Genomic DNA, 23,720 nt, shown 5'->3' on the forward strand with positions numbered 1-23,720 from the left:
TTGATTTTGTTATCTAAACTCATCTGAATAATAAACCTGGTCAACAGGCTGTAGAGTTGACTGTTTCTAGATCAGGTTTCTTTATTACTGTATATGACATCTATTAGAACAGACAGGAAGATATATGAAGACCTATTCATGTATTTATTTATCACCGTTAAGGATCTAATCAGTTAATTGAATCTCTTATGGTTGTACCTGTCTTCTTTGTTACGATAGTGACTGGAGTTTGGCACTGAAAATAATTTTGCTTCAACTTTGTTATCTGACAGATACAAAGCTTTGAAGAATCTAAAAGATACCATTTGTCAAAGGGATGAAAATTTGTTGGAGTTAGCTTCAGCGTAAGGCTTCTAGTATCTGATTTTATTTTATACTATGGCAGAGAAACATGTGTTAATGCATATTGTCCTCAATAAATAGGAAATATTTGGATAAATTTTAATTTCTGAATAGAAACTAATTTAATATTTTTTTAACTGGTCTTTGTTTACTTTATGTATAGATATGAGGATATGGGATTACATCGTAATCCTTATCATGGTGTTGATTTTATGGAGTGGGCACCTGGTATTTATAAGTCAATACCCTTTTTATTGGTTGACTTTTCATGAACTATCGACAATTTGTTTCCTGCCTGATATATTCACTGTTTTTAAAAAAATTGTAATATTTACAGAGAATTACTGGTCATTTTTTTTTTTCATTTATTGATCTGCCTATATTATAAAGAATTACAGATGAAAATGAAAATTCTCAACTGTTTTCTTTTCAATTGAATGTGCAGTATAAAAATTGTGTTTTTGATCAACTAAATTGATGTTTTATGTCTCGTTTGCATCTTTGACATTGAAATGGTAAATAGAATTTAAAAAAAAAATGTGAATTGTTGAGCTGATTTGATGTGAAGTCAGGGAGAGCTACCTAGTTACCTCTCTATGAAACACTCTAGATTGATTTTTTTTATAACTGTGATCGAATCGCAATATTATCCCCTTTGGAGTTTATCCTATAATACTCCTTCAAGTAACTGATAGGTTTTTGTCATTGTTTCAAAGTTTTAAGGGTGTCAAACATAGACTTTTTATATAACTGTGCAGCAGTAAACCACTTATGCAGAAATATGTCAATTATGCAGAAATATGCCAGTTATGCAGGAATAAATTAGGTATGCCTTGACATAGACATCAGTTACCGATCAGTTCTGTAGTCATCCATACGAATATGGGAGTTGCAATAAACTGAATCTGTAGGTGGTAAAAGAATTTTGAAGTCAATTACACTAAGATCGTTAACCTTGGAGGACTTGTAAAAGACCTTTAAGCCTGCAGGAGATGCAAGAGACCTTTAGAGCTGGAAGAGTAATAAAAAGCCATTAAATCTCAAGAGAAAATGTGTTTTTTGGATTGGAAAAATGCTGAGCAGGAGCTTATGGAAAGACTCTTTTTGGCCAAGTGCAGTACCTGTATTACTATTGGATTGGGCTTGAATTTACAACCTAAGTCACAAAATACGGTGATTTTCATGGATGAGGTTCGAATTTAATCGAATTTCAAACTTTTATAATTTTTTTTTTCAAATTCGGCCATAAAAAAAATTCTGCTAAAAAGTGGGCAGACGGCCTCTGTAAACACACAACTCACTCCCGTGGCTGCCATTGCTGCCGCCTGCTGTAGTCACCGTTGCTGCCGTTGCCATCGCTGCCGCTTGCCATAGTCACTGTTGCTGCCGTTGCCATTGCTCCCGTGTTTAGGTAGGCGCCCGAGCTCTCAAATTTTATTAGTTATTTTGACATCGCTCCCGTGTTGTAAACAATATCGAGCAGTGCTAATGTATTCGATGCTGTAAATTTTATTATTTATTAGTTAATTACGAGCAATAATAATTAGGTATTCGATATTGTCTGATTTAGTTTTATCTTTTTATTGTAATAAATTAGTAATTAGGTAAAAGGTATATCGAATGCATCAAAAAATATACAGTAATAAGTTATTATGTAATTTTTTTAATGCATTCGATATACATTATTAGTTATATTTTTTAATGCATTAGTTATATTATTAGTTATATTAGTTACATTAGTTATAATCTATTAGAAGTATTACATATATTTAAAAATAAACAAAATTATATAAGGCGAATTTAATCCGATTTTTTTTTCCGATTTTTTCCCTTGTCGAATTTCATCCGAATTTCATGACCATTGAATTCGAACCTTGTAACTTAGTTTACAACCATACCTTTTGAGGAAAATTTTTGCTATTAAATTCTACACTACCATACGACTGCCTCAAAGCATCAACTAGTTCCTTCTGGAGTCTACTCAATATTTATTAACTTCCTTTTGTAGGCTCACACATTCTCATGTTTACCTATTGGGTATTATAGATCTCTGCAACAATCTTGTTGACATCCCTTGGAAGTTTGAATTCCTTCTCAAATGCTTTCCCAAGTCTATCTCGTGTGACTTATGCACGATCTAGTATATTGGTATACCAATCAATTGGCACTCAAAGTGTGGATGGAAGGCATCTCAACCAATGTTAATATTTTATATGTCTATTGATAGCTTCAATGGCAATGTACATTCTACAATGCTAGACCGGATTTTAACATCCATTGCCCATGGGATTTTTTTGAGGTGACCCCCAAAATATGATCTTCCTATGGAAGGTTAGTGTTGGATGTTCCTCAATACTATTAGACACATCCCTACATTCGACCTTTAGGTAGTGTAATGTGCACTATCTTGGTCAATGCCTGGTTCCTTGTTGGTTTTACTCCCTACTACGAGTGGTTCAGCTTGCCTTGACATCATTAGTTGTGGATCTTCTATTAACAATTCCTCGATCCCTTATATACTAGTTTCATATGCAACTTGTTCTTCCTTTGTGAAGAAAATGATAAACTCACTACAAAACCATGACTTTTCTTTGAAAGGGAGGGCTTTGTTAGATCTTTTATGAAGCTGTAGAATTTGCTTAGCTTTCCAACTTGTAATGTCCCCTTCTCATTGACGACCTTCCAGTGGTCCATTAGCCTATTCCTGAGACCTGTAGGCTAGGTGGAATGAAGAATGAGGGTCCAACATTGATGAAGCGAGGACTTACTATTTTTAGTAAGTCATGGAATGGCTTTTTTGGTGATACTGTCCTACTGAGCTCTCCATGGTCTGTCACTGGGCGCAAAGATCATGCTTTTCGGAGCATTAGTTCTTGACTTACTATTTTCAGTAAGTGGCAGTGTGGCATAATTCTATTTCTGGCAGTGGACATGGTCCCGATCCTGCAGCAGTTCAGTGGTCTTCCTGGCTCAGTTTCATCCTGGTTCTGACAGTAATCAGTACGGGAGTCATATGTGACAATTAAATATTATTTCCTTATCCTAAGGTTTAATATTTAATTAATCTGATTAATTGCTATTGATTTATTGAATTTGGGATTAATGCCTATTATATCCTAAGTATTTGGCGAAATTCATGTGTAATAAGGGATGTAGAAATTATTTAGAGGAATATTATTTTATATTGCATCTCTAAAATTTGGCAAGTGATTAACGTGGGTCCATGCCTTTTTGGCGTGAGGTTTGACTTATGAGAATGGCTCTACACTTGGGTCCACGTGAGGTGAAATGAAATGCAAATGAAGGAAGTGGAGTTTGGAGGAATTTGCATTTGAATTTTGATGGTGAGAAGTTATAAATAAGAGCCTTGGGCTCCCATTTCAGGTATCTTGAAAATTTGTAATGTTATGCTACCGGTTTGGCGACAGAACTTGAGGCTTCAGAGTGCGTCTCCCTAGTGCTTCCCGGTTTCGTACTTGAAACATAGTACCTAGCTGCGTGCTGTATTCTACTACATTTTCAGAGCTTGCCATAGTCATTTTTGGTGTTGAAGTGATTTTGGAGACTTGTGGGTTTTGCCTATGGCTAAAGTACATTTTCGATCACATCTCTCTGCTGAAGCGACTGACGGTTATGGGTATCAACTCTATCCTCCTTCCCAGCAATGGCGATACATTTTGTGAGTTTATAGCAATTTTAGTTAAGCTTTGAATTTCCTAGACCAAATTGAAATTCTTAGGCTAGGCGTGGGTTTTTTTGTTTGCATTGGGATGCATGCCAATTTAATGAGGGTTTTTTGGTAACATGGTTCTGGTTGGTTGTTGTTGCACTTGATATATTGTGGGTTTGGGACTGGTTTGAAGTGATTTGGATGTATATTGAGGGAGTTATGAGCTTTTTAGCATTTTCATAGGCTGCTGATTTGTAATTCCAGCCTGCAGATTGGTTTTAGCAGAAATTCATGTTCTTATTGTGATAATCTGCATTACTCTCCTTCTCTTATCTCTATTTTTGTAAGGTTAAGTAGTAGTACTACTAACCAGTTTTGCTTTGTAATTCTCATCCCACTGAAAAAGTGGAAGAGGCTGGATTGGCGCCTACTATCAAGCAAATTTGTAATTTCAGTCCTCCCACTACATAAGTGGTCGAGTGATAGACATGTGTAATGGTCCTCCTGCTGCATAAGCGGTCGAGTTGAGGTTGTTATGTAATTGCAGTCCTCCCGCTGAAATATTGTGGTTGAGTGATTCTTATTTTGTGTATCTTACTTGGCTGGTTCACCACCAAGTTTCCTTGTTTTCCCGTTGGATAAGCGGAAGGGGCTGGCTTGCCGCCCAAGCATTGCATTGTATTTCAGTTTCTTAAGATAATGATCCCCTCAACACCGTATGCTCTCACCTTCCCACATTGGGCACTTGGTGATCAGAAAGTGGAAGGGTTCCTTTCCCAACATGTTTCAGTTTATGATTTCTAACCTTAAGGGGTTAATTTCTTGTTGATGTTTATTGTTGGCCTTAAAAATAAAAATAAAATAATTGGGATATTACAGTGGTATCAGAGCTGGTTTTCCTACCAGCCTGTGAGTTTCAGTGGGTTCAGAAGTCTCCATGAGTGTCGGAGACGTCAGATACTACAACAGAGAGCAGAAGAGACAGCAGTTTCAGATTCCGACAGTGGCGGAAGAGGACACATTTTCAGAAGTACTGAGAAATAGAGGGAAGGATCTAGATACTTTAGATTCAGTGGATTCAATGGTAGATAAGACTACGGAACCAAATGAGGCACCTGATAAGAAGGCAGAGAGACAATTCAATGCCATGATGGACATGATGTCTCTACTGCTGGCCAAGCTCAACCAGAACATTGTTGGGGTCCTGTTGACGTGTCTAAAATCGCTGAAGGTGCGACTTCATCCGACCAACATAGAATAGAATGTACTCGCTGAGTATCCTATCCTCTCTTGAGATAAGGAAATCCGTAATGCTGTTTTTGCGTTTGATCAAAAGGGACGACCTCAAGGCTTCGATTGTCAGGTCTTGACTGTGGGATTACTCAGTGGTTTGATGTGTTTTGCTGGGAGCACAAGGGGACTTACGGTGATATGGATAATTGTTGGATGAGTTCCCTAAAATTCTGACAGTCTCGTTATCGATTGGTTCCAGTTGGATGATACTATTTCAGCAGGACTGCAGATTGTTCTTAGTAAAAACAGGGAAAAAAGGAGGGATAGGAAAAAGGGATATAGGAAATCTAATTATTTAGCTAAGATAGCATATTAAGAAAAATAGACAGACACCTCCAAATAACTAGATTAAACACTATCAGCCATTTAAGCACAATACTTGTATGAATCTAGTGCAATCTTCAAGGAAAATAGATTGTTCATGCTATTAGACACCACTTCGGAACTTTAACATTCATTCAATGAGTATTCAATAACCGAAATAAGCATGTGAAAGGGTTCAGATTAACCATGCAGAAGGAATGACAATCAGTCAGTCCCTAATGGTATGAACAACGAGGATTCTATCAGATGTTTATCTAGAAAATGCTATAGAAATGAAAGAAACATAACAAAATAATTCAAATTGGTGAAGAAGGAGACCATGCACTCACAATGAAATTGGAACAGTCATAATTTTGCATTAAATCTTGTAAATTTCTCTAGAGCTTCAGCAACAATCCATGAACTTCTTACAAAATGAGGGAAAACCAGTCCCTTTAAATAGGCCTCCAAAAATAGATGAATGGCCAAGATCTAATTTTAACAAGTGGCCCAGATTCATCCTTACAAAAGGTACCCATACCCATAAATGGAGGGTAAATATCAACAACTACTCCAAAGGGAGCAATAACTACCTAAAAAGGTAATTAAAACTTATCCAAAATAATTCAAAAGTGCACATACACAAAGTTTTAAGTTTACAGTTGACTTGGAAGTCAAATATGACCCTTTTGGCCAAAAAGTGCACTTTTCAAAATTTAAAAGAAAAAAGCACTCTAGGAAAGCACTTTCTCCTTTCCAGCTCTAGATTCCTCGGTGATGAACTCGACCTCGTTGTGCAGATACTCTCCCTAGATATCCCGATCAGCTGCACGCTCTACCCGAACGTAGTCCTGAAATCTTAGGCATAACTTGAATAATTCGGTCGTCGGCGGCATAGGTGGATTGAACATTTTGTAATGGATACCTTGTAGGAGGCTATCCAAATTCTCCAGCTCCTCTCTCCAGTATGACTTGTGATTTTCAAAACATGATATGTTTGCTTGAATCTCAGAAGCAAAATCTAGATCCTCTACGGAGTAAGCGACCCTGGGATTGAGCCGGTCCTCCCACTGCGGTTGTACCTCACTATCCTCCATACTATTTTTCCAACCGGGAACCATGGATTTGAGGATTCTTTCACCAAGATCCTTCACATTTGATAAAGTGTCATCTCACTTATCATGCATTTTATTGATATTATGATTATCCCTCATGTCGTCCTTCATGCTGAGGGTCCAATACCATTCTTTGAAGGTATTGACACTATAAGGATTTAGGATAGTATCAGCAGCAGGGATCTGAGAGAAGGTCCAAAATAGAGCCCTAATGAGGGGCAATGCCTTGGCAATCGCCTCATGAGTGTTGTAGCATTCTTTCTTCAGCTTACCCATTTTGATAATAATGGCTTCCCTACGGAGGGCTATTTTGCGCAGATCCTTGAAGATTTGCTCTCCTCTTTCTTTAATGCCTCGCATCCATTCTTTGACGGCCTTGGCAGTATCTCGTACTCCTTCAAATTCTGTGGTGGTCCTTTGTGCCAATGCCATTGGGGGAATATGGGATTCGGGGGCATTATGCAATGGTCTCAGGAGTTGATCAATGTATCCCTCGGTCTTTTCAGCACGAACTCGATACATGTTCTTTTCAGCTGTTATCTCTTTGAGTTGTCTAAGCACGTTTTGCACGGAGTCTTTGAATTCCTCCCTTTCCTGCTCCTTAGTGGCTCGTCCGATGGGGACAGTTGTGATGCTATAATCAACCAGTGTAATTTGATCTGCTGGCTTATCGACAGGCGGGGTGGCGATATGAAGGGTATGGTTCCTTTGCTCATCATTTGTTATCCCGGAATATGCCTTAGGCTTTTTCTTCCCCTTGGCCTTGGCTTGGTCTATGCGTGAGAAGATGTCCTCCAAGTCGATGGGTGGCTTGGTGGCTACCTTGCGCTGAGCTCGAGCAACTAACCAATCTTGAGGTACAGTCTGTCCTGACGCTATGGTTAAATTTGCATCCTGTTCTTTAATGTTTTCAGCCGGCTCATTGCATATTTGCAGCTGCTCCATTACAGGAGGAGTGGAGGAAGTGTCAAGTTCCTTGCTCGCAACTGAATTCTCTCCTACTTCACTGAATAACTGCCTAGTATTTTCATGTGATGGTTGTTCTTCAGTCTTTTCAGGCTCGCGGGTTTCATCTGTCCTTTGCTCGCCTTCAACAGTGGAGTCATCCTTGGCAGTATTATGCAGCTGCAATTCATGGCGGCTCTGCTGGGTGGGTTCATGCATCTCTAGCCCTTGAATGGATGGAATCTCTCCTTCCTCCACTTGATTATCAGGTTCGGCGTGTTCAATGGCTCTTATCTCGGTATCTAGCTTGTCAGTTGTAGGAGAATCATTAGCTTCAAATGCGTCAATATCACTCTGGGAAGGCGGAGCAGGTATATAATCTAGTTCAACTACATCATCAGACGAACTGGGGTCTTTTAATGATGAAGTGACCTCTGGTTTCCTAATAGGGATCTTTTCCCTTCTTGTTCTTTTAGATGTCCGAGTTCTTCTACTGGCTTTAGCCTTCTTCCTTTTTTCAGGCTTTTCAACCTCTTCCTTTGGTGCACTGGATGTTCCCTCATCTTCGGAGGACTGAGAATCAAGGCTACCCATCATTTGGTAGGTGAATTGGACTCCCTCATGAATTAGTCGCTCAATCTGTTGGTGCAACCATTGGTCAGTATATCTTCCTGTGGTTGCCATAATCGCCTCAAAATCAGTGATTGGATCTTGCGACCAATTGATGCCTGGCAAAAGATATCTTACCGCCTCAAATTCCCGAACTTGCAGGCAATTTCCTGAAACTGTTAGTTGATCTGGGACTCGGCGGTATTCATAGAGTCGCATTTGCTGCACACTCAGCCTTGAATATTCGCGCCTTCAGACCTCATAGTCATCAGAGCAGTTCTTCCAATAATCTTCAACTGATTCTTTTTCTCTATATCGCCTACCATAGGCCCTCTTTGCCAGGTTGTCGTGATCAAAGCATTTCCTTGGAAAATGCTCTTGTAGGCCGTAGGAGGCTAGTTCTGCAAAGGATTCCTCTGCTTGGGATGGGTTATTTAGATGGACATCCTGGTTACCTATAATCATAGGGAATGCGAATCCAGATTGCTTCCTGTCTCTTAGTAAGCTGCTTGCCGGGCGTGACTACCTTGCAACTTCCAGGAGAACTATATTGTCGGTTGGGTATCGTGGAAGTCGGAAGGGAGCACCCTCAAAGCCAGCTATCCGGATGTAGGAGAACCTTGGGAACTCGATGAACCAACCCCCATACCTCTGTACTAGAATAGTAGCTTGCTCTGAGAGCCTTATGTGTAATCCTCCCTGCATCAGCCTGACCAGGCGCATTGTGAAGGCGTCATTGACGCGCTCATACTGACCAACTGCATAGGCAGGGTTGTTCTTTTCCCTTTGAGCTATGTCCTGATAGTGTAGCTGTGGATAACAATCGTATACCTTCACCTGATCAGGCCCATTCCCAATTTCACCTTTCATGATCAAACACGGCAGTGGCTGGTTTCTGGCAAACATATAGACCAAGTAGGAGGTCACAGTGAAGTACTTCTTTGCCTCAAGTTCAATCAATTGTGTGTGAATGTTATCGCTTATGATCTGGGCCCAGTCGAACTTGGATTTCCCAGCGAAGACCTGCTCTATGAAGTAAAACATCCACTCTTCAAAGTAGTTGGATTGGGGAAGTCCCATAACTCTGCTGAGCAATGTGACCATGTCTCCATGCTCGTTGTGAAAGTCGCTCCTAGGGGTCTTTTTCCCAATCCTGACTCTTGGAGGTCTTGTCTCCTTGTACTACTCTTCATTTATCAATGTTCTGCATCTAGCGGGGTTCATATCATACGCCCCCTGCGCTTCATCTATAGTTGTTGCTATGGGGTTGTTTGGAAAGGGAATGTCAAATGCGTCGCCAATGGCCTCAGGAGTGAACTTAGCGAGGACCATGTTCTCGAGGAGCACCAATCTGGAGCTCGGTTGGTAGTGCCGGGCAGCCTCTACTACTAGCTCATAGTTTTGCACTGCCGGGGGAAATCTTGCTGCCTGGGCAATGCTGCTTTCCATCATCCGCCTAGGCCTGCCATAGGCATTAGGGGAGAAAACTCGGTTTCTGAAATCTTGAATATCAATATGGCCCAGGTCAGTACCACTGACATTCTCCCAGACACTCTGAACTTTTGATTCCCTCAGTCCCCCTCTCCGATACTGATACTTCATCCTTTCGACTTTGCGAGGGATATCTGATTTGGACGCTCGTGATGTCTCGGCTGCAACAAGTGTCATTGATGATTCTATCGCCGATTTAGGCATTTATCCTGCATAGGCGGATGCAGATTACGAGGCGATATAAAGGAAGTAAAGCCGGTTAGATAAAGGATATGCCAGCATACCAGGGTCAATTTGAAAACCGAATTCAAAGGGCAACATGTCACTTTTAGCTAAAAAGCTTAATTGATTTAAACATGAATATTTATGAAGCTTTTTGATTGTGAATTTATACTTAGGCATTTTTAGGTTCAATTTTCAAAATGGACGATGCTTTAAATTTTTCTTAAGTCTGAAAATGCGTTTTCTAGCTAATTCTTAGGAACGGACCCTGATTTCAACTGCTCCTGACGTCTTATAAATGGAAAAAGATGCGGTTTCAGATTTAATCAGTTTAATTCATTTTGCATATACATCTATCCGATTTGGCATATATTTCGAGTGATTTCAAGAGAGGTGAAGCACACTTACCTGGCGAAAATGAATGGCATGAATTTGCACAACCTGCCCTGCAAGAATGAATTCTTTTGGATTTTGAAAAATCTCTGCCTTATGCCCTATGTTTGAAAAGATAAATGCACAGCTCGTGAATTTGGAGTGGGAGGGTTCTGCAATTTTAAATTTTAACGGTTAACTCCCTATTCCAAATTTCGCGCCTAAGTTTGGAGAGAAAATGCAGCAATTTAAGAACTTAGATTTAGCGATTTTACCTTAGTGATTTGGCGATACCTTGTGCGTTTTCTCTTTTACAACTTCAAACTTGGGCGATTTTTGAAAACTCTCCAAACCTCTGCGTGAATCTGCCAAACTTTGGGAGTTTGGAATGCCCGTTTAAACCTCACGACATCTAACACTTGCCGAAAAAATCGCGATTTTGGCTTCAGGCGAACTTCAGCGCTTTTGACATGGTTTGAAAACCTTACATATTGCGATTTTTGCCTTAGTTGAAACTTCGGGAGTTTTACACTTTTCGCAAGGTCTTTTCACTTTTTTGGCATTTTACTCTCTTCATGCGAATTTTCGGGGTTTGGAGAGGTTTTGCCAATTTCGGAGATATGGGGCACTTTGTAAACTTTTAAAACATTTCGCACTCACCCTTTGGAATGCGAACTTCGGGATTTTAGGAGGCTTTGAAAACTTTAACTTAAACACCCCTTTTGCCGAATTTCTGCATTTTAGCCAGTTTTGAAAACCTTTTATCATTTTGATAATTTACCCCCATATGGCGAATTTCGGGGTTTCTACCCATTTTGCAAACTTTTAAAAACCTATACAATTCTCCCCTGAAATGCGAATTTCGGTGATTTCGGGGGTTTTGTCAACTTTGCAAACTTTTCCGCACTTTACCCCAACTTCAGCATCTTAGAGTGTTTTGCAAACTTTTACCCCTCTTTCACTTTTCCCTTCAAATGTGATTTTCGGCATTTTAGGGTCATTTGCAAACTTCGGCACTTTTGAGTTATTTGCAAGTTTTAAAACTTTTACTTTCCGCATTTTACCCTATTATGCAAATTTCGGCACTTTGGTGGCTTTTGCCAACTTCGGCACTTTGGCTCATTTTGCCAACTTTTCACCTTTTTCGCATTTGCACTCAAAAGTGCGAACTTCGGCGTTTTGACTTATTTTGAAAATTTAGGCGTTTGGAGCCATTTTGCCAATTTTGCGATTTTTGGGCCTTGGAGGTAGTTTGAAAGTTTTAACTCTTCGCACTTTGCCCTTGTATATCCTTGACGAAAGTTGACTCCTTGGGTCTTCATGTGACCTTCAGACGCTTTATCTATTACTTGGGGGGATTTCGCTAGTTTCTACCATTCTACGCCTATCTCAGGCGATTTTACAAGCTTAAACAATCTCTTGGAATTTTCATGCCTGGAGGCTCAATTGATCATGCAGATTCATAGGCTCCTCCGTTCATAATATCATCACCTCATGGATTGACTATGGGCACGCTCAAAAGGACGCGAGACACCCTATGCGGAACTCAATAGGGCAAAGGCGAAAGGACCAAAAAGGAGGAAAGGGGACCCTGTCAGCGACAGGGAGTGTGTGCAACGCACAACAGGTCCCTAATCAACCCAACAATGGACCCGAAGCCCACACATCTAACGCTCCTGTAGGCAATGGAAACAGGAGTAACAATGGAGGTTCAACCCCAAGGCCTTTACAACTTGTATTTCTACCAAGAGAAGTACAACAAGCTAAAACAGAGATACCCACACCTGATGAAATAAGAAACAGCTCCATGGAGTACGCTTCTCTTCCTGGTGAGATCCGAGATATCCTAACTCTGGATCAGTTTATGAATCAAAAAATGAAGAGAGGAAAGAGGAATGACTATACGTTTGCTGCCCCAAGAGATTATCAGCAAGCTCTTGGAAGAGTGACCTTAGCACACTTTGATGGAAGCGCTAAGAGTACAGCTAGAGCATGAGTACAAAAGCTGGACAATTACTTGTCCTTGAGGCCTATGCCAGAGGAGGATGCCATCAAGTTTGCTACCTTGCACTTGGATGGAGTGGCCCACAAATGGTCGTACCATGGGTTGGTCACCCTTGGTCATAACTTAATCACCACATACGCTGATTTGACCAACAAGCTGATTGAGAGATTTGACACCAGGGATTCAGAGGTGAAGTTTAGAGAACTTGCACAACTCAGGCAGCAAGGTTCATTGGACACTTACGTGACTGAATTCCAAAACCTGTCAGTCATGGTGAGTAGCATCTTAGAGAAACGGTTGGTTGTCCTTTTCACTGAAGGACTTGAGGAACCTTTGAGAGGTTGGGTCAAAGCTTTTGATCCGCCCACCTTGGCAAAAGCTATTAAAAAATCTTGAAGCATGGAGTTGGCTGCCCCAAGGAGTAAAATTCAGTCCAAGCCTTTCCCTTTCAGAAAGGATAAGAAGAAGTTCACGAATCAGACCAAGAGGTTCCCTCCTCGTATGGATGATGAGCTCCGTCAAGAGGTCCGGAGGAAGAATCTTTGTTACTCTTGTAGAGAACCTTGGGTCCCCGGACATAAGTGTCATGGAAAGGGGAATTTGCATCAGATGGAGTGCTATTCTGCAGATGGATCAGATTCTGAAATTTCAAAACAGCAAACTGAAGTTGAGGACAATGAGTATGAAGAGGCTCCTGAAGGACCTGAATTTGGGTCAGAAGATAGTGGAGTGGTTGCTCAACTCTTGAGCATTCACAAAAATGAGTCCTTTAGAGTTCGGGGTGTGATTGTAGAGCATCGTGCCATTGCTCTCATTGACAGAGGTGCAACACACAATTTCATTGATGAAAGGATTGTTGCAGAAAGGGGACTAGTGGCAGAGGAAGTTGAGGGCTTCAAAGTCATGGTAGTAGATGGCTCCACTATATACTATAACCGAGTGATTTCCAACATGTCTCTGAAGTTGGGAAATCATGAAATCAGAGATGATTTCTTTGTGGTGAGCATTGGGGGGACTGATGATGCAGTCCTCGGGATTCAATGGCTGAGATCTCTTGGTGAGATCACACTAAACTTACAAACCATGGAGCTGAAATTCATATCTGAAGGGAAGAAGGTAGTATTGAGAGGAATGTCGCATGGTGGACTCAAAGTGGTATCCTTGAAAAGAATGGAAAGGCTGATCCGCCATAATCAGGTGGAGTGGGCAGCAAAGTGTTTGATAATGCTTTAAAATCCATTGGTAGACAAGGGCAACTATTCCTCAGATATTCAAGCAATGATCACGGATAGAAGTAAGATCATGATCATGCCCTCAGAACCACAAAAAGAGAATAGGAACTATCCTGAAGACATTCAAGCTTTGATAACCAAGAGAAGCAAGGTGTTTGAAAACCCACCTTTTGGCAGACCTCTTGAGAGAGGTGCCGAACACATTATTGAGCTTGAAGAAGGAGCTAAGCCAGTCATGACTACTCCTTACCGATATCCTAAGAAGCAGAAAGATGAGATTGAGAAAGCAATTAAGGAATTGCTTGACATGGGTTACATACGGCCTAGCAAAAGCCCCTTTGCTTCGGCTGTTGTTTTGGTAAGAAAGAAGGATGGGACCATGCACATGTGTGTGGATTACAAAGCCCTAAATTAGAAAACCATCAAGAATCGGTATCCTATTCTGAGGATTGATGAGCTCATTGACGAGCTACATGGAGCAGTGTTCTTTTCCAAGATTGACCTCAGGTCGGGGTATCATCAGATTAGGATGAGAGCATTAGATGTGGAGAAGACTGCTTTCAGATGCCACTTTGGGCATTTTGAGTTCCTAGTCATGCCCTTTGGCTTGACTAATGCACCCACTACATTTCAATCATGCATGAACAAAATCTTCCAGGAACAGCTAAGGAAGTTTGTTTTGATATTCTTTGATGACATACTGATATTCAGCAAATCTTGGAAAGAACATTTACAGTAGTTGGATGAAGTGTTAAGCATATTTGAATCCGAATCCTTGTTTGCCAAGGAGTCCAAATGTGAGTTTGGGATGGAAGAGTTGCTCTACCTTGGTCACATCATCAGTGCAGGAGGTGTGAAGGTGGATCTTGAAAAGATTAGAGCCATCATTGATTGGCCTACTCCTGAGAACATAACACATTTGAGGGGATTTTTGGGATTGTGTGGATTTTATAGGAGGTTTGTGAAGGGATATTCTCAGTTGGCTGCCCCCCTCACAGATCTTACAAAGGAAGGAGCTTTTGAATGGTCCGAAAAGGCATAGACAGTATTTGAGCAGTTTAAAAGGATTATGAGTTCCTGCCCTGTTTTAGCATTGCCTGATTTCACCAAGCCGTTTGAGCTATAGTGTGATGCATCTGGAGAAGGTGTTGGTGCAATCCTCATGCAGGATAAGCATCCTATAGTGTTTGAGAGTAGGAAGTTGAGAGGGTCTGAAAAACTGTTTTCAATTTGTGACAAAGAAATGCTTGGCATAATGCATGCCCTTGCGAAGTTCAGGCAGTATCTGGTGGGGAGTAAATTCATTGTTAAGACTGATCACAATAGTCTTAAACACTTCATGCATCAGAAAGATTTGAATAAGAGACAACGGAAGTGGGTGAGTAAGCTGCAGGCTTACGATTTCGATATTGAGTATGTTAAGGGTAAAAACAATGTTGTGGCAGATGCCTTATCCAGAAGACCCCATTTAAGCTCACTATGCGAGCTTATTGCTGATTGGAGAGAGTTGTTGCTTGCTGATTATGCCAAAAATCAGTTTGCAACCAGCCTGATAGAAGGTACTTTTCATGATGAAAGGTACAAATAGGTTGAGGGATTGATACTGTACAAGAGAAGAATCTTCATAGTGGCTGAATCTAAGTTAAAAGAGAAGATTTTGAAGACTTTCAATGACATCGCCCTCGCTAGTGAATCTTCATAGTGGCTGAATCTAAGTTAAAAGAGAAGATTTTGAAGACTTTCCATGACATCCCTCTCGCTGGTCACCAAGGTTATTTCAAAACATACAAGCAGATCTGGGAGAGATTCTCGTGGAAGGGACTTAAAAGAGATGTTTTGAAGTACATTAAGGAGTGTCATACATGTCAGAGGAACAAAGATGAGCACACTCTACCAGCTGGTTTATTACAACCCTTGCCTATTCCCGGTCAAAAATGGGAAAGTATTTCCATGGATTTCATCACGGGGTTGCCTCGGGCTCAAGGGAAGGATAGTATCTATGTGGTGGTCGAGAGATTTACAAAGTTAGCTCATTTCTTCGCTATCACCAGCTCTTTTACAGCAGCACAAGTTGCTGAAGTGTTCTTCCGGGAGGTGTTCAGATTACATGGGTTACCAAAGAACATTGTGAGTGATAGGGACAGCAAGTTCCTAAGTGCTTTTTGGCAGGAGATTTTCAGATTGTGTGGTATTGTGCTCACCCCAAGCACCAGTTATCACCCTCAAACTGATGGGCAGACTAAGATAGTGAATAAGTGGTTGGAAGGTTATGTTAGAAACTATGTCTCAGAGCAACAGAATACATGGGTGAGATGGCTTCACCTAGGGGAATATTGTTACAATTCCTCCTATCACATGTCAATCCGGATGTCACCATCCATGGCACTATATGGTTATGAAGCTCCTAGCTTCGCGGACTTGGTATTTGGTTATAGCAGAACCCCTCAGGCAAAGGATATGATGCAGCAAAGTCAAGATATTCTGAGGATTTTGAGGGACAATCTCTAGTATGCACAGGATCAGCAGAAGTTGTATGCCGATCAGCAGCAAATTGAGCGCACCTTTGTGGTGGGTGACATAGTTTATTTGAGGCTCTAGCCCTACAGACAATCTACTCTTAAGAGGAGTGGGGTTGAGAAATTGAAGCCACGATTCTATGGGCCTTTCAAAGTCAGCAGAAGGGTTGGAGAAGTGGCGTATGAGTTAGAATTGCCAGCACGCAGCAGGATCCATAATGTATTTCACGTGTCTCGCCTTAAAAAGGCTTTGGGACATAATGTTGTTGCTTCAGCTGAGTTACCTCCGCTTGATGAGGAGGGAGAGTTGGTTTTGGTTCTTGAAGCTATCCTTGAATTCAGGGAACGATCTTTGAGGAGGGAGAGTTGGTTTTGGTTCTGGAAGCTATCCTTGAATTCAGGGAACGATCTTTGAGGAGAAGAGTGATCAGGGAATACTTGTTCAAATGGAACAATCTACCAGCAGAGGATGCTACGTGGGAAAATGAGGAGATTTTATTGCATCCAGCCTTACAGTTGCTTGAGGACAAGCAATTTTGGGGAGGGCGGACTGTAATGTCCCCTTCTCATTGACGACCTTCCAGTGGTCCATTAGCCTATTCTTGAGACTTGTAGACTAGGTGGAATGAAGAATGAGGGTCCAGTATTGATGAAGCGAGGACTTACTATTTTTAGTAAGTCATGGAATGGCTATTTTGGTGGTACTGTCCTACTGAGCTCTCCATGCTCTGTCACTGGGTGCTAAGATCTTGCTTTTCAGAGCATTAGTTCTTGACTTACTATTTTTAGTAAGTGGCAGTGTGACATAATTCTATTTATGGCAGTGGACAGGGTCCTGATCCTGCAGCAGTTCAGTGGTCTTCCTGGTTTAGTTTCATCCTGGTTTTGATAGTACTCAGTACGGGAGTCATATGTGACACAATTAAATATTATTTCCTTATCCTAAGGTTTAATATTTAATTAATCTGATTAATTGCTACTGATTTATTGAATTTGGGATTAATGCCTATTATATCCTAATTATTTGGCGAAATTAATGTGTAATAAGGGATGTCGAAATTATTTAGAGGAATATTATTTTACATCGCATCTCTAATATTTGGCAAGTGATTAACGTGGGTCCATGCCTTTTTGGCGTGAGGTTTGACTTATGAGAATGGCGCTACACTTGGGTCCACGTGAGGTGAAATGAAATGCAAATGAAGGAAGTGGAGTTTGGAGGAATTTGCATTTGAATTTTGATGGTGAGAAGTTATAAATAAGAGCCTTGGGCTCCCATTTCAGGTATCTTGAAAATTTGTAATGATATGCTGCCGATTTGGCGATAGAACTTGAGGCTTCGGAGTGCGTCTCCCTAGTGCTTCCCGGTTTCGTACTTGAAACATAGTACCTAGCTGCGTGCTGTATTCTACTACATTTTCAGAGCTTGCCATAGTCATTTTTGGTGTTGAAGTGATTCTGGAGACTTGTTGGTTTTGCCTGTGGCTGAAGTACATTTTCGATCACATCTCTTTGCTGAAGCGACTGACGGTTATGGGTATCAACTCTATCCTCCTTCCCAGCAATGGCGATACATTTTGTGAGTTTATAGTAATTTTAATTAAGCTTTGAATTCCTAGACCAAATTGAAATTCTTAGGCTAGGCGTGGGTTTTTTTGTTTGCATTGGGATGTGTGCCAATTTAATGAGGGGTTTTGGTAACATGGTTTTGGTTGGTTGTTGTTGCACTTGATATATTGTGGGTTTGGGACTGGTTTGAAGTGATTTGGATGTATCTTGAGGGAGTTATGTGCTTTTTAGCATTTTCATAGGCTGCTGATTTGTAATCCCAGCCTGCAGATTGGTTTTAGCAGAAATTCATGTTCTTATTGTGATAATCTGCATTACTCTCCTTTTCTTATCTCTATTTTTGTAAGGTTAAGTAGTAGTAGTAGTACTAACCAGTTTTGTTTTGTAATTCTCATCCCACTAAAAAAGTGGAAGAGGCTGGATTGGCACCTACCATCAAGCAAATTTGTAATTTCAGTCCTCCCACTGCATAAGTGGTCGAGTGATAGTTATGTGTAATGGTCCTCCCGCTGCATAAGCGGTCAAGTTGAGGTTGTTATGTAATTGCAGTCCTCTCGCTGAAATATTGCTGTTGAGTGACTCTTATTTTGTGTATCTTACTTGGCTGGTTCATCGCCAAGTTTCCTTGTTTTGCCGCTGGATAAGCAGAAGGGGCTAGTTTGCCGCCCAAGCATTGCATTGTATTTCAGTTTCTTAAGCTAATGATCCCCTCAACACCGTATGCTCTCACCTTCCTACATTGGGCACTTGGTGATCAGAAAGTGGAAGGGTTCCTTTCCCAACATGTTTCAGTTTATGATTTCTAACCTTAACGGGTTAATTTCTTGTTGATGTTTATTGTTGGCCTTAAAAATCAAAAAATAAATAAATGGGATATTACACAACCTCTCTATTGGCAAGATTAACACTTCCTCTCTTTGGAAGGGTTAGTTGTGGCACAATCTCCACCAACTCAACACTTGTATGTGGTGTATAGTATTCCAGTATGGTCTGAACCCGTCCATGATTTTGCCTTTGATTTTGGCTTCTACTCATGCTGTGGCCTTTGCTGCTGCTTCGGTGTTGGCTAATGCACCATACTCATGGCCTTGATTTCCTAGAGGAGGTTGCCTTTCACAGCTCAGATCTTCTTTCTTGTTCAATTAAACAATAGACCATTGAATAGTTTGGCCTTGGCTTTGTTTGGGATCAATGGCATCTAATTTCTTTAGTTTGGTGTTAGTTCTTTGATCTTTCCTTTTGCTCACAATGAAACTTTTCCTCATACCAAGGTTGCAAGGAAACATACCCCAGACCCCTGGGGACCTGAATCGGAGATTGGTTCGCGTATCCCATGTGAGAGACGGGAGTGGATGCGTTTCCAGTTGCAGGAGACGTGGGCAGGAGTTGGCAGGGTGTTTGTCGACGTTTCTACGTCGGGAAAAATTAAAAACCCTAAAAACATGACGTCACAAAGGTGGAAAAACACGGGTCAAAAATATAGCGGTGTAAAAAACGTAAAAACCCTAAATGCGACATTCTTAGAGGCAGAAAGACATTTTGCGGCCATTGACAGAGCCACGCAAAACGATTTGTAGGGTTTTTTGACGCGACTTAATTGATTTTGAACAACGATTTTTCTGCAACATTTGCTTGTTTGCTTGCTAGGGTTGATCATCTTGTTGTAGAATTGAAAATCTTAACTATTTTTTTTGAAAGGTATCCATATTTCACGACTTTGGATTTCCCTAATCCGTTTTCCAATTTTTTCATTTTTGATTTTTTTGTTTTACTGTTTCGTGTTTACAGTTTTAAAGTTTTGATAAGAAAGTTTTAAAATTAAAAATATGCAAGATGTAGTAATATTTTATTTACTCTTTTGATTTTTAAATTTTTTCAATATGCAACAGTAAACTTGTTACTGTATTTTAAATTTAATTTAAAATACAGTAATAAGTTTAAATTTTAAAAATTAAAATACAGTAATAAATTTATATTCTGTGAAACAAACAATATTATTGTATTTTAAATTTATTATGGTAATAAATTTAAAACATAGTAATATTGTTTGTTTCATAGAATATTAATTTTATTTTTTGTTCATACTTCATTGTTTTTAGTTTTTATGATTGAAATTATAATTTTTTAATTTGTTATTTACACCATGAAACTCATAAATTGAAATCAGAAGAAAAAAATAAACTTAGAAATTAAAATTAAACAAATAGCGAGAAGTTAAGCATTGTAGTGACTGTACCTAATGTATTTTTATTTTCTAATTTATTATTTTTTTGTTCAGATTCAAAATGTCAAGTGGAGGAAGAGAAGGGTTGTACCAACTATGGTAGTATGTTGACTGTGTTTCGGGGCCGAAAGGATCAGGTGGAACAACCACTATTAAATGCAAACTTTGTCCATTGACATGGAAAGGTACCTACACGAGGGTGAGGGCTCATTTCCTTCACTTGCCATGTAACAGTGTTGAAGGTTGTACAAATGAGTGTGAACGATATGATGCTTGAGAGAACAAGAAAGGCCGATGGGAAAGTTGCTATTCGAAGCTCTCATGCTTAAACAACAGGGGCAACTATTGCAGTTTACAGTCATAATATAGAGTCAGAGGTGGATGTGACTTCTAGAGATGTAACAACCTAAGTCACCGCATTCGAATTCAAGTTCGAGTTCGGCTACCATGAAATTCGGCAAGGGCAAAAAATTCGGAAAAAAATCGATATTATCAAATATAAATAATATATCCAATAAATTATAAAAACAAAAATTTATATATATCTTTTAAATTTAAAAACAAAAAAGAAAACTAAATTAACAAAATTAACAAGTAAAAAAATAAAAAATGCTATTTAGTATTTAATATAATATTTTACTCTAGTTTAAGTAAAATAGAATAAAGATAAATTAAATATACCAAATATTAATATTTTAATTAAATTAATATAAATTAAAATTATTAAATAATAAAACTCTCACCGTAAGGAAAAGAAAAGAAAAATTAATATAAATTAAAATTTTAAAATAATAAAACCCTCACTGTAAAGAAAAAAAACAATAATATTTTCACGTTTATATTTTAATAAAAATTAATATAAATTAAAATTATAAAATAATAAACTCTCACCCCGTAAGGCAAAAAAAATAAATTATTTATGAATATGAATAGCATAAATGAACATCGGGGGAAACCTGCGGCGCCTGGGCAGGGGTTCACGAACACGCAGAACACACACAAACGGAGCACAAACCAGCTTCAACCACGCGACAAACGACGCAAACGAACTTCAGCATGACTAGCTTCAGTCGCACAACAGACAGAGACTGGCGACACACAAACAAAGCATGAACAGACATAACTGGCTTCAGTCGTGCGACGAACAAACTTCAGCTTCACCCAGAACCCTAAAGTAGGAAACTAATATTTCTGTCGTACGAATTTGAGGCGAACATTTACAATTTTTTTTAAATTTTTTATAAATTTGCCGAATTTTGAACCTAAAGCCAAAAATTCGGTGAATGCGGTGACTTAGGTAACAACTGAATAGGTTCACAAAAGACCACACATTGGTAGGTCAAACCCCATTGGAGGATTGTTTGCTGTGCAAGGTCGAGAAGCAGTTGATGCATCAATTGGATGATTCTTTTATGCAAATGGAATACCATTTAATGTTTCTTGCTCACCATTCTATGGAGAGATGGTCCATGCTATCAATAATGCACTAGCAGGCTCTAAACCACTTGGGTATGAAAAACTTTGCACTACCCTAGTTGATAAAGAAAAAACTCGATTAGAGGAACAAATTGCACCATTGAAAAGAGTGTGGGCTCAAGAAGGATGTAGTATTGTATGGATGGGTTGTCAGATGCTAGGAATCGTTCACTACTTAATATCATGGTAACATGCATCAAAGGGCCTTGTTTTTTGAAGGCAATCGATTGTTCAAGGCAAGAAAAAAATGTAAAATTTCTTCATAACCAGCTATGTGACAACATTGAGGAGGTGGGGGCATCACACGTAGTCCAAGTTGTTATTGATGCAACCCCTGTTTGTAAAGTAGCAGGCATGTTGGTGCAAAGAGGTACATGCAAATTTTTTGGACACCATGTTGTGTGCTTTCATTGAATAATGCACTCAAAGATATTGGCAAGTTCCAATGGATTTCGGATCTCATAGAGAAGGGCAGTTTGATACAAATGTTCATATGTAACCATCACCACACACAAGCCATTTATCATAAATTTGCCAAGGTGGAACTTCTCAAACTTGTTGATACATGTTTTGCTGCTTACTTCATTCTTCTCGACCGCCTTTGTGAAGTCAAAGGAGCTTTGTGTTCCACGGTTAGTGATTCATGGGCAGCTTGGAAACAATCTACATTAGATATTGTAGTTGAGGTGACAGGTATGGTCCTTGATGAGCATTTTTGGGTTGATGCTAAGTTTGTTGTGGACTTTATTAAGCCCATATGTGAGGTGATCAAATTTGCAGATTCAGACAAGGCATGTTTGGTAGAGGTTTATGAAGCAATAGATTCCATGTGTGAAAGAGTAAAGAAGATAACATATACAAAAGATATTTCTCTATATCCTTTGATAGAGGAAAAGTTACATGGAAGGTGGAACAAACTTAACACACCTTTTCATTGTGTTGCCTACGCCCTTAATCCTAAATGGTATGATACAGAAGTGACCAAAAAGAGGGCTCCACATTAGGATAGAGAGGTAATGAAGGAATTTGGGCTACAATTAAAAAGATTTATGTCTAAGGTGAGGAGGTCTTAGTTATGAGGACTCATTGGAATAAGTTTTTGCGTGGGCAAGGTGTTTTTGCTTCCATGGAGCTATATATGATATGAAAGTAAAGAAAGACCCTATAGAGTGGTGGTAGAACCATGGAAGTGAAGCCCTTGAATTGCAATCATTTGCAATACGATTGCTCTCACAAGTAGCTACCTCCTCATCTTGTGAGAGAAATTGGAGTACTTATGGGTTCATTCATTCACTAAAGAGGAACTGATTAGGATCAAAGAAAGCAGAGAACCTGGCGTACATTCATAGCTCACTTCATCTTCTCTCTCGTGTAGATCCTGGATACAATGAGGGTTCTTTAGCAAAATGGGATCAAATTTTACCTGATGGAGAATTTGCAGCCATTGTGGATGAAGTAGTTGATGCAGATGGACTAGCTGATTTACCCCTTGTTATTCTACCATCAAAGGAACCTGAATTTGAGAGTGATGACTATTTGGAGAGCCTCATAGCCGAGGACCTTGATATGGATGATCATGGCAAAGAAGAGTAGATGATAGATATAAGATTTCTGATAATTGTTTTCAGTTTTTTGTTTGCGTATCAGCTTGCTACTTATCAAGCTATTTTCAATATGTAATCTCTAATCACTAATCAGTTTGAAACTTTGACACAATGATTGTATGACATTTTGATTTGACTCATTTCACATTTATGTACCTAAACTTCGAAGTTAATGTTAATTCTTGTTTTGAAAGTTCAATGTCATTATATTTTCAGATTTTCTATAAATTATTAAATTATATTAAAAAAAATTTGGTCTCTCCAAGTACCCCCGTCTCCTATTTTGAAAAAATAGCCGCATTGGTACCAGCACCAGTCTCTAGCATCTCCAAGTACCCACGTACCCATGCAACCTTGCTGCATACCATTATAAAATTTGTTGTCATTGTACTTAATGGTCACATTTGACTTGAAGGTTTTGCTGTAATGTCCTTTTTCAGAAACAGGATTTAATAATAAATTAAAATATAAAAAAATAAAAAATAAAATATATTATAATTAAAATTTAATTAAGTTTAATGAATGGTCAAAAGGCATGGAATGAAGAGTTGTGACTCCCTCAAACATGAGATATAAAATGGATATCATTTTATTTGAGGACATACATGGAGCACTATCATTGAATAAATCATCAATTCATAAAGGAAACAAGCATTCAATCAATCAGTTGGGAATAGAGCATGTGACTTTGCAAGTAAATTAAATTATGTTTACTAAAGTAGTGATGGTGTG

The 23,720-nt window shown here is 39.3% G+C and overlaps 1 protein-coding gene across 5 annotated transcripts in view; it reads left to right on the forward strand.

Moving 5' to 3' along the window:
• LOC131069836 (1,4-alpha-glucan-branching enzyme 3, chloroplastic/amyloplastic) overlaps positions 1–23,720 on the forward strand; it is a 296,891-nt gene that overhangs the window by 35,621 nt on the left and 237,550 nt on the right. For all 5 annotated transcript variants that reach the window (XR_009112229.2, XR_009112228.2, XM_058005412.2 and 2 more), the window contains exons 2-3: positions 273–344; positions 506–570. Coding sequence is in view for 3 of the 5 variants with exons in the window: in XM_058005412.2 (XP_057861395.2) it covers positions 273–344; positions 506–570 (137 nt within the window). In the remaining 2 variants the exon portion in view is untranslated. The remainder of the gene's footprint in view (positions 1–272; positions 345–505; positions 571–23,720) is intronic.

This window comes from Cryptomeria japonica, chromosome 6 (genome assembly GCF_030272615.1).
Source record: "Cryptomeria japonica chromosome 6, Sugi_1.0, whole genome shotgun sequence".
Taxonomy (NCBI): Eukaryota; Viridiplantae; Streptophyta; class Pinopsida; order Cupressales; family Cupressaceae; genus Cryptomeria; species Cryptomeria japonica.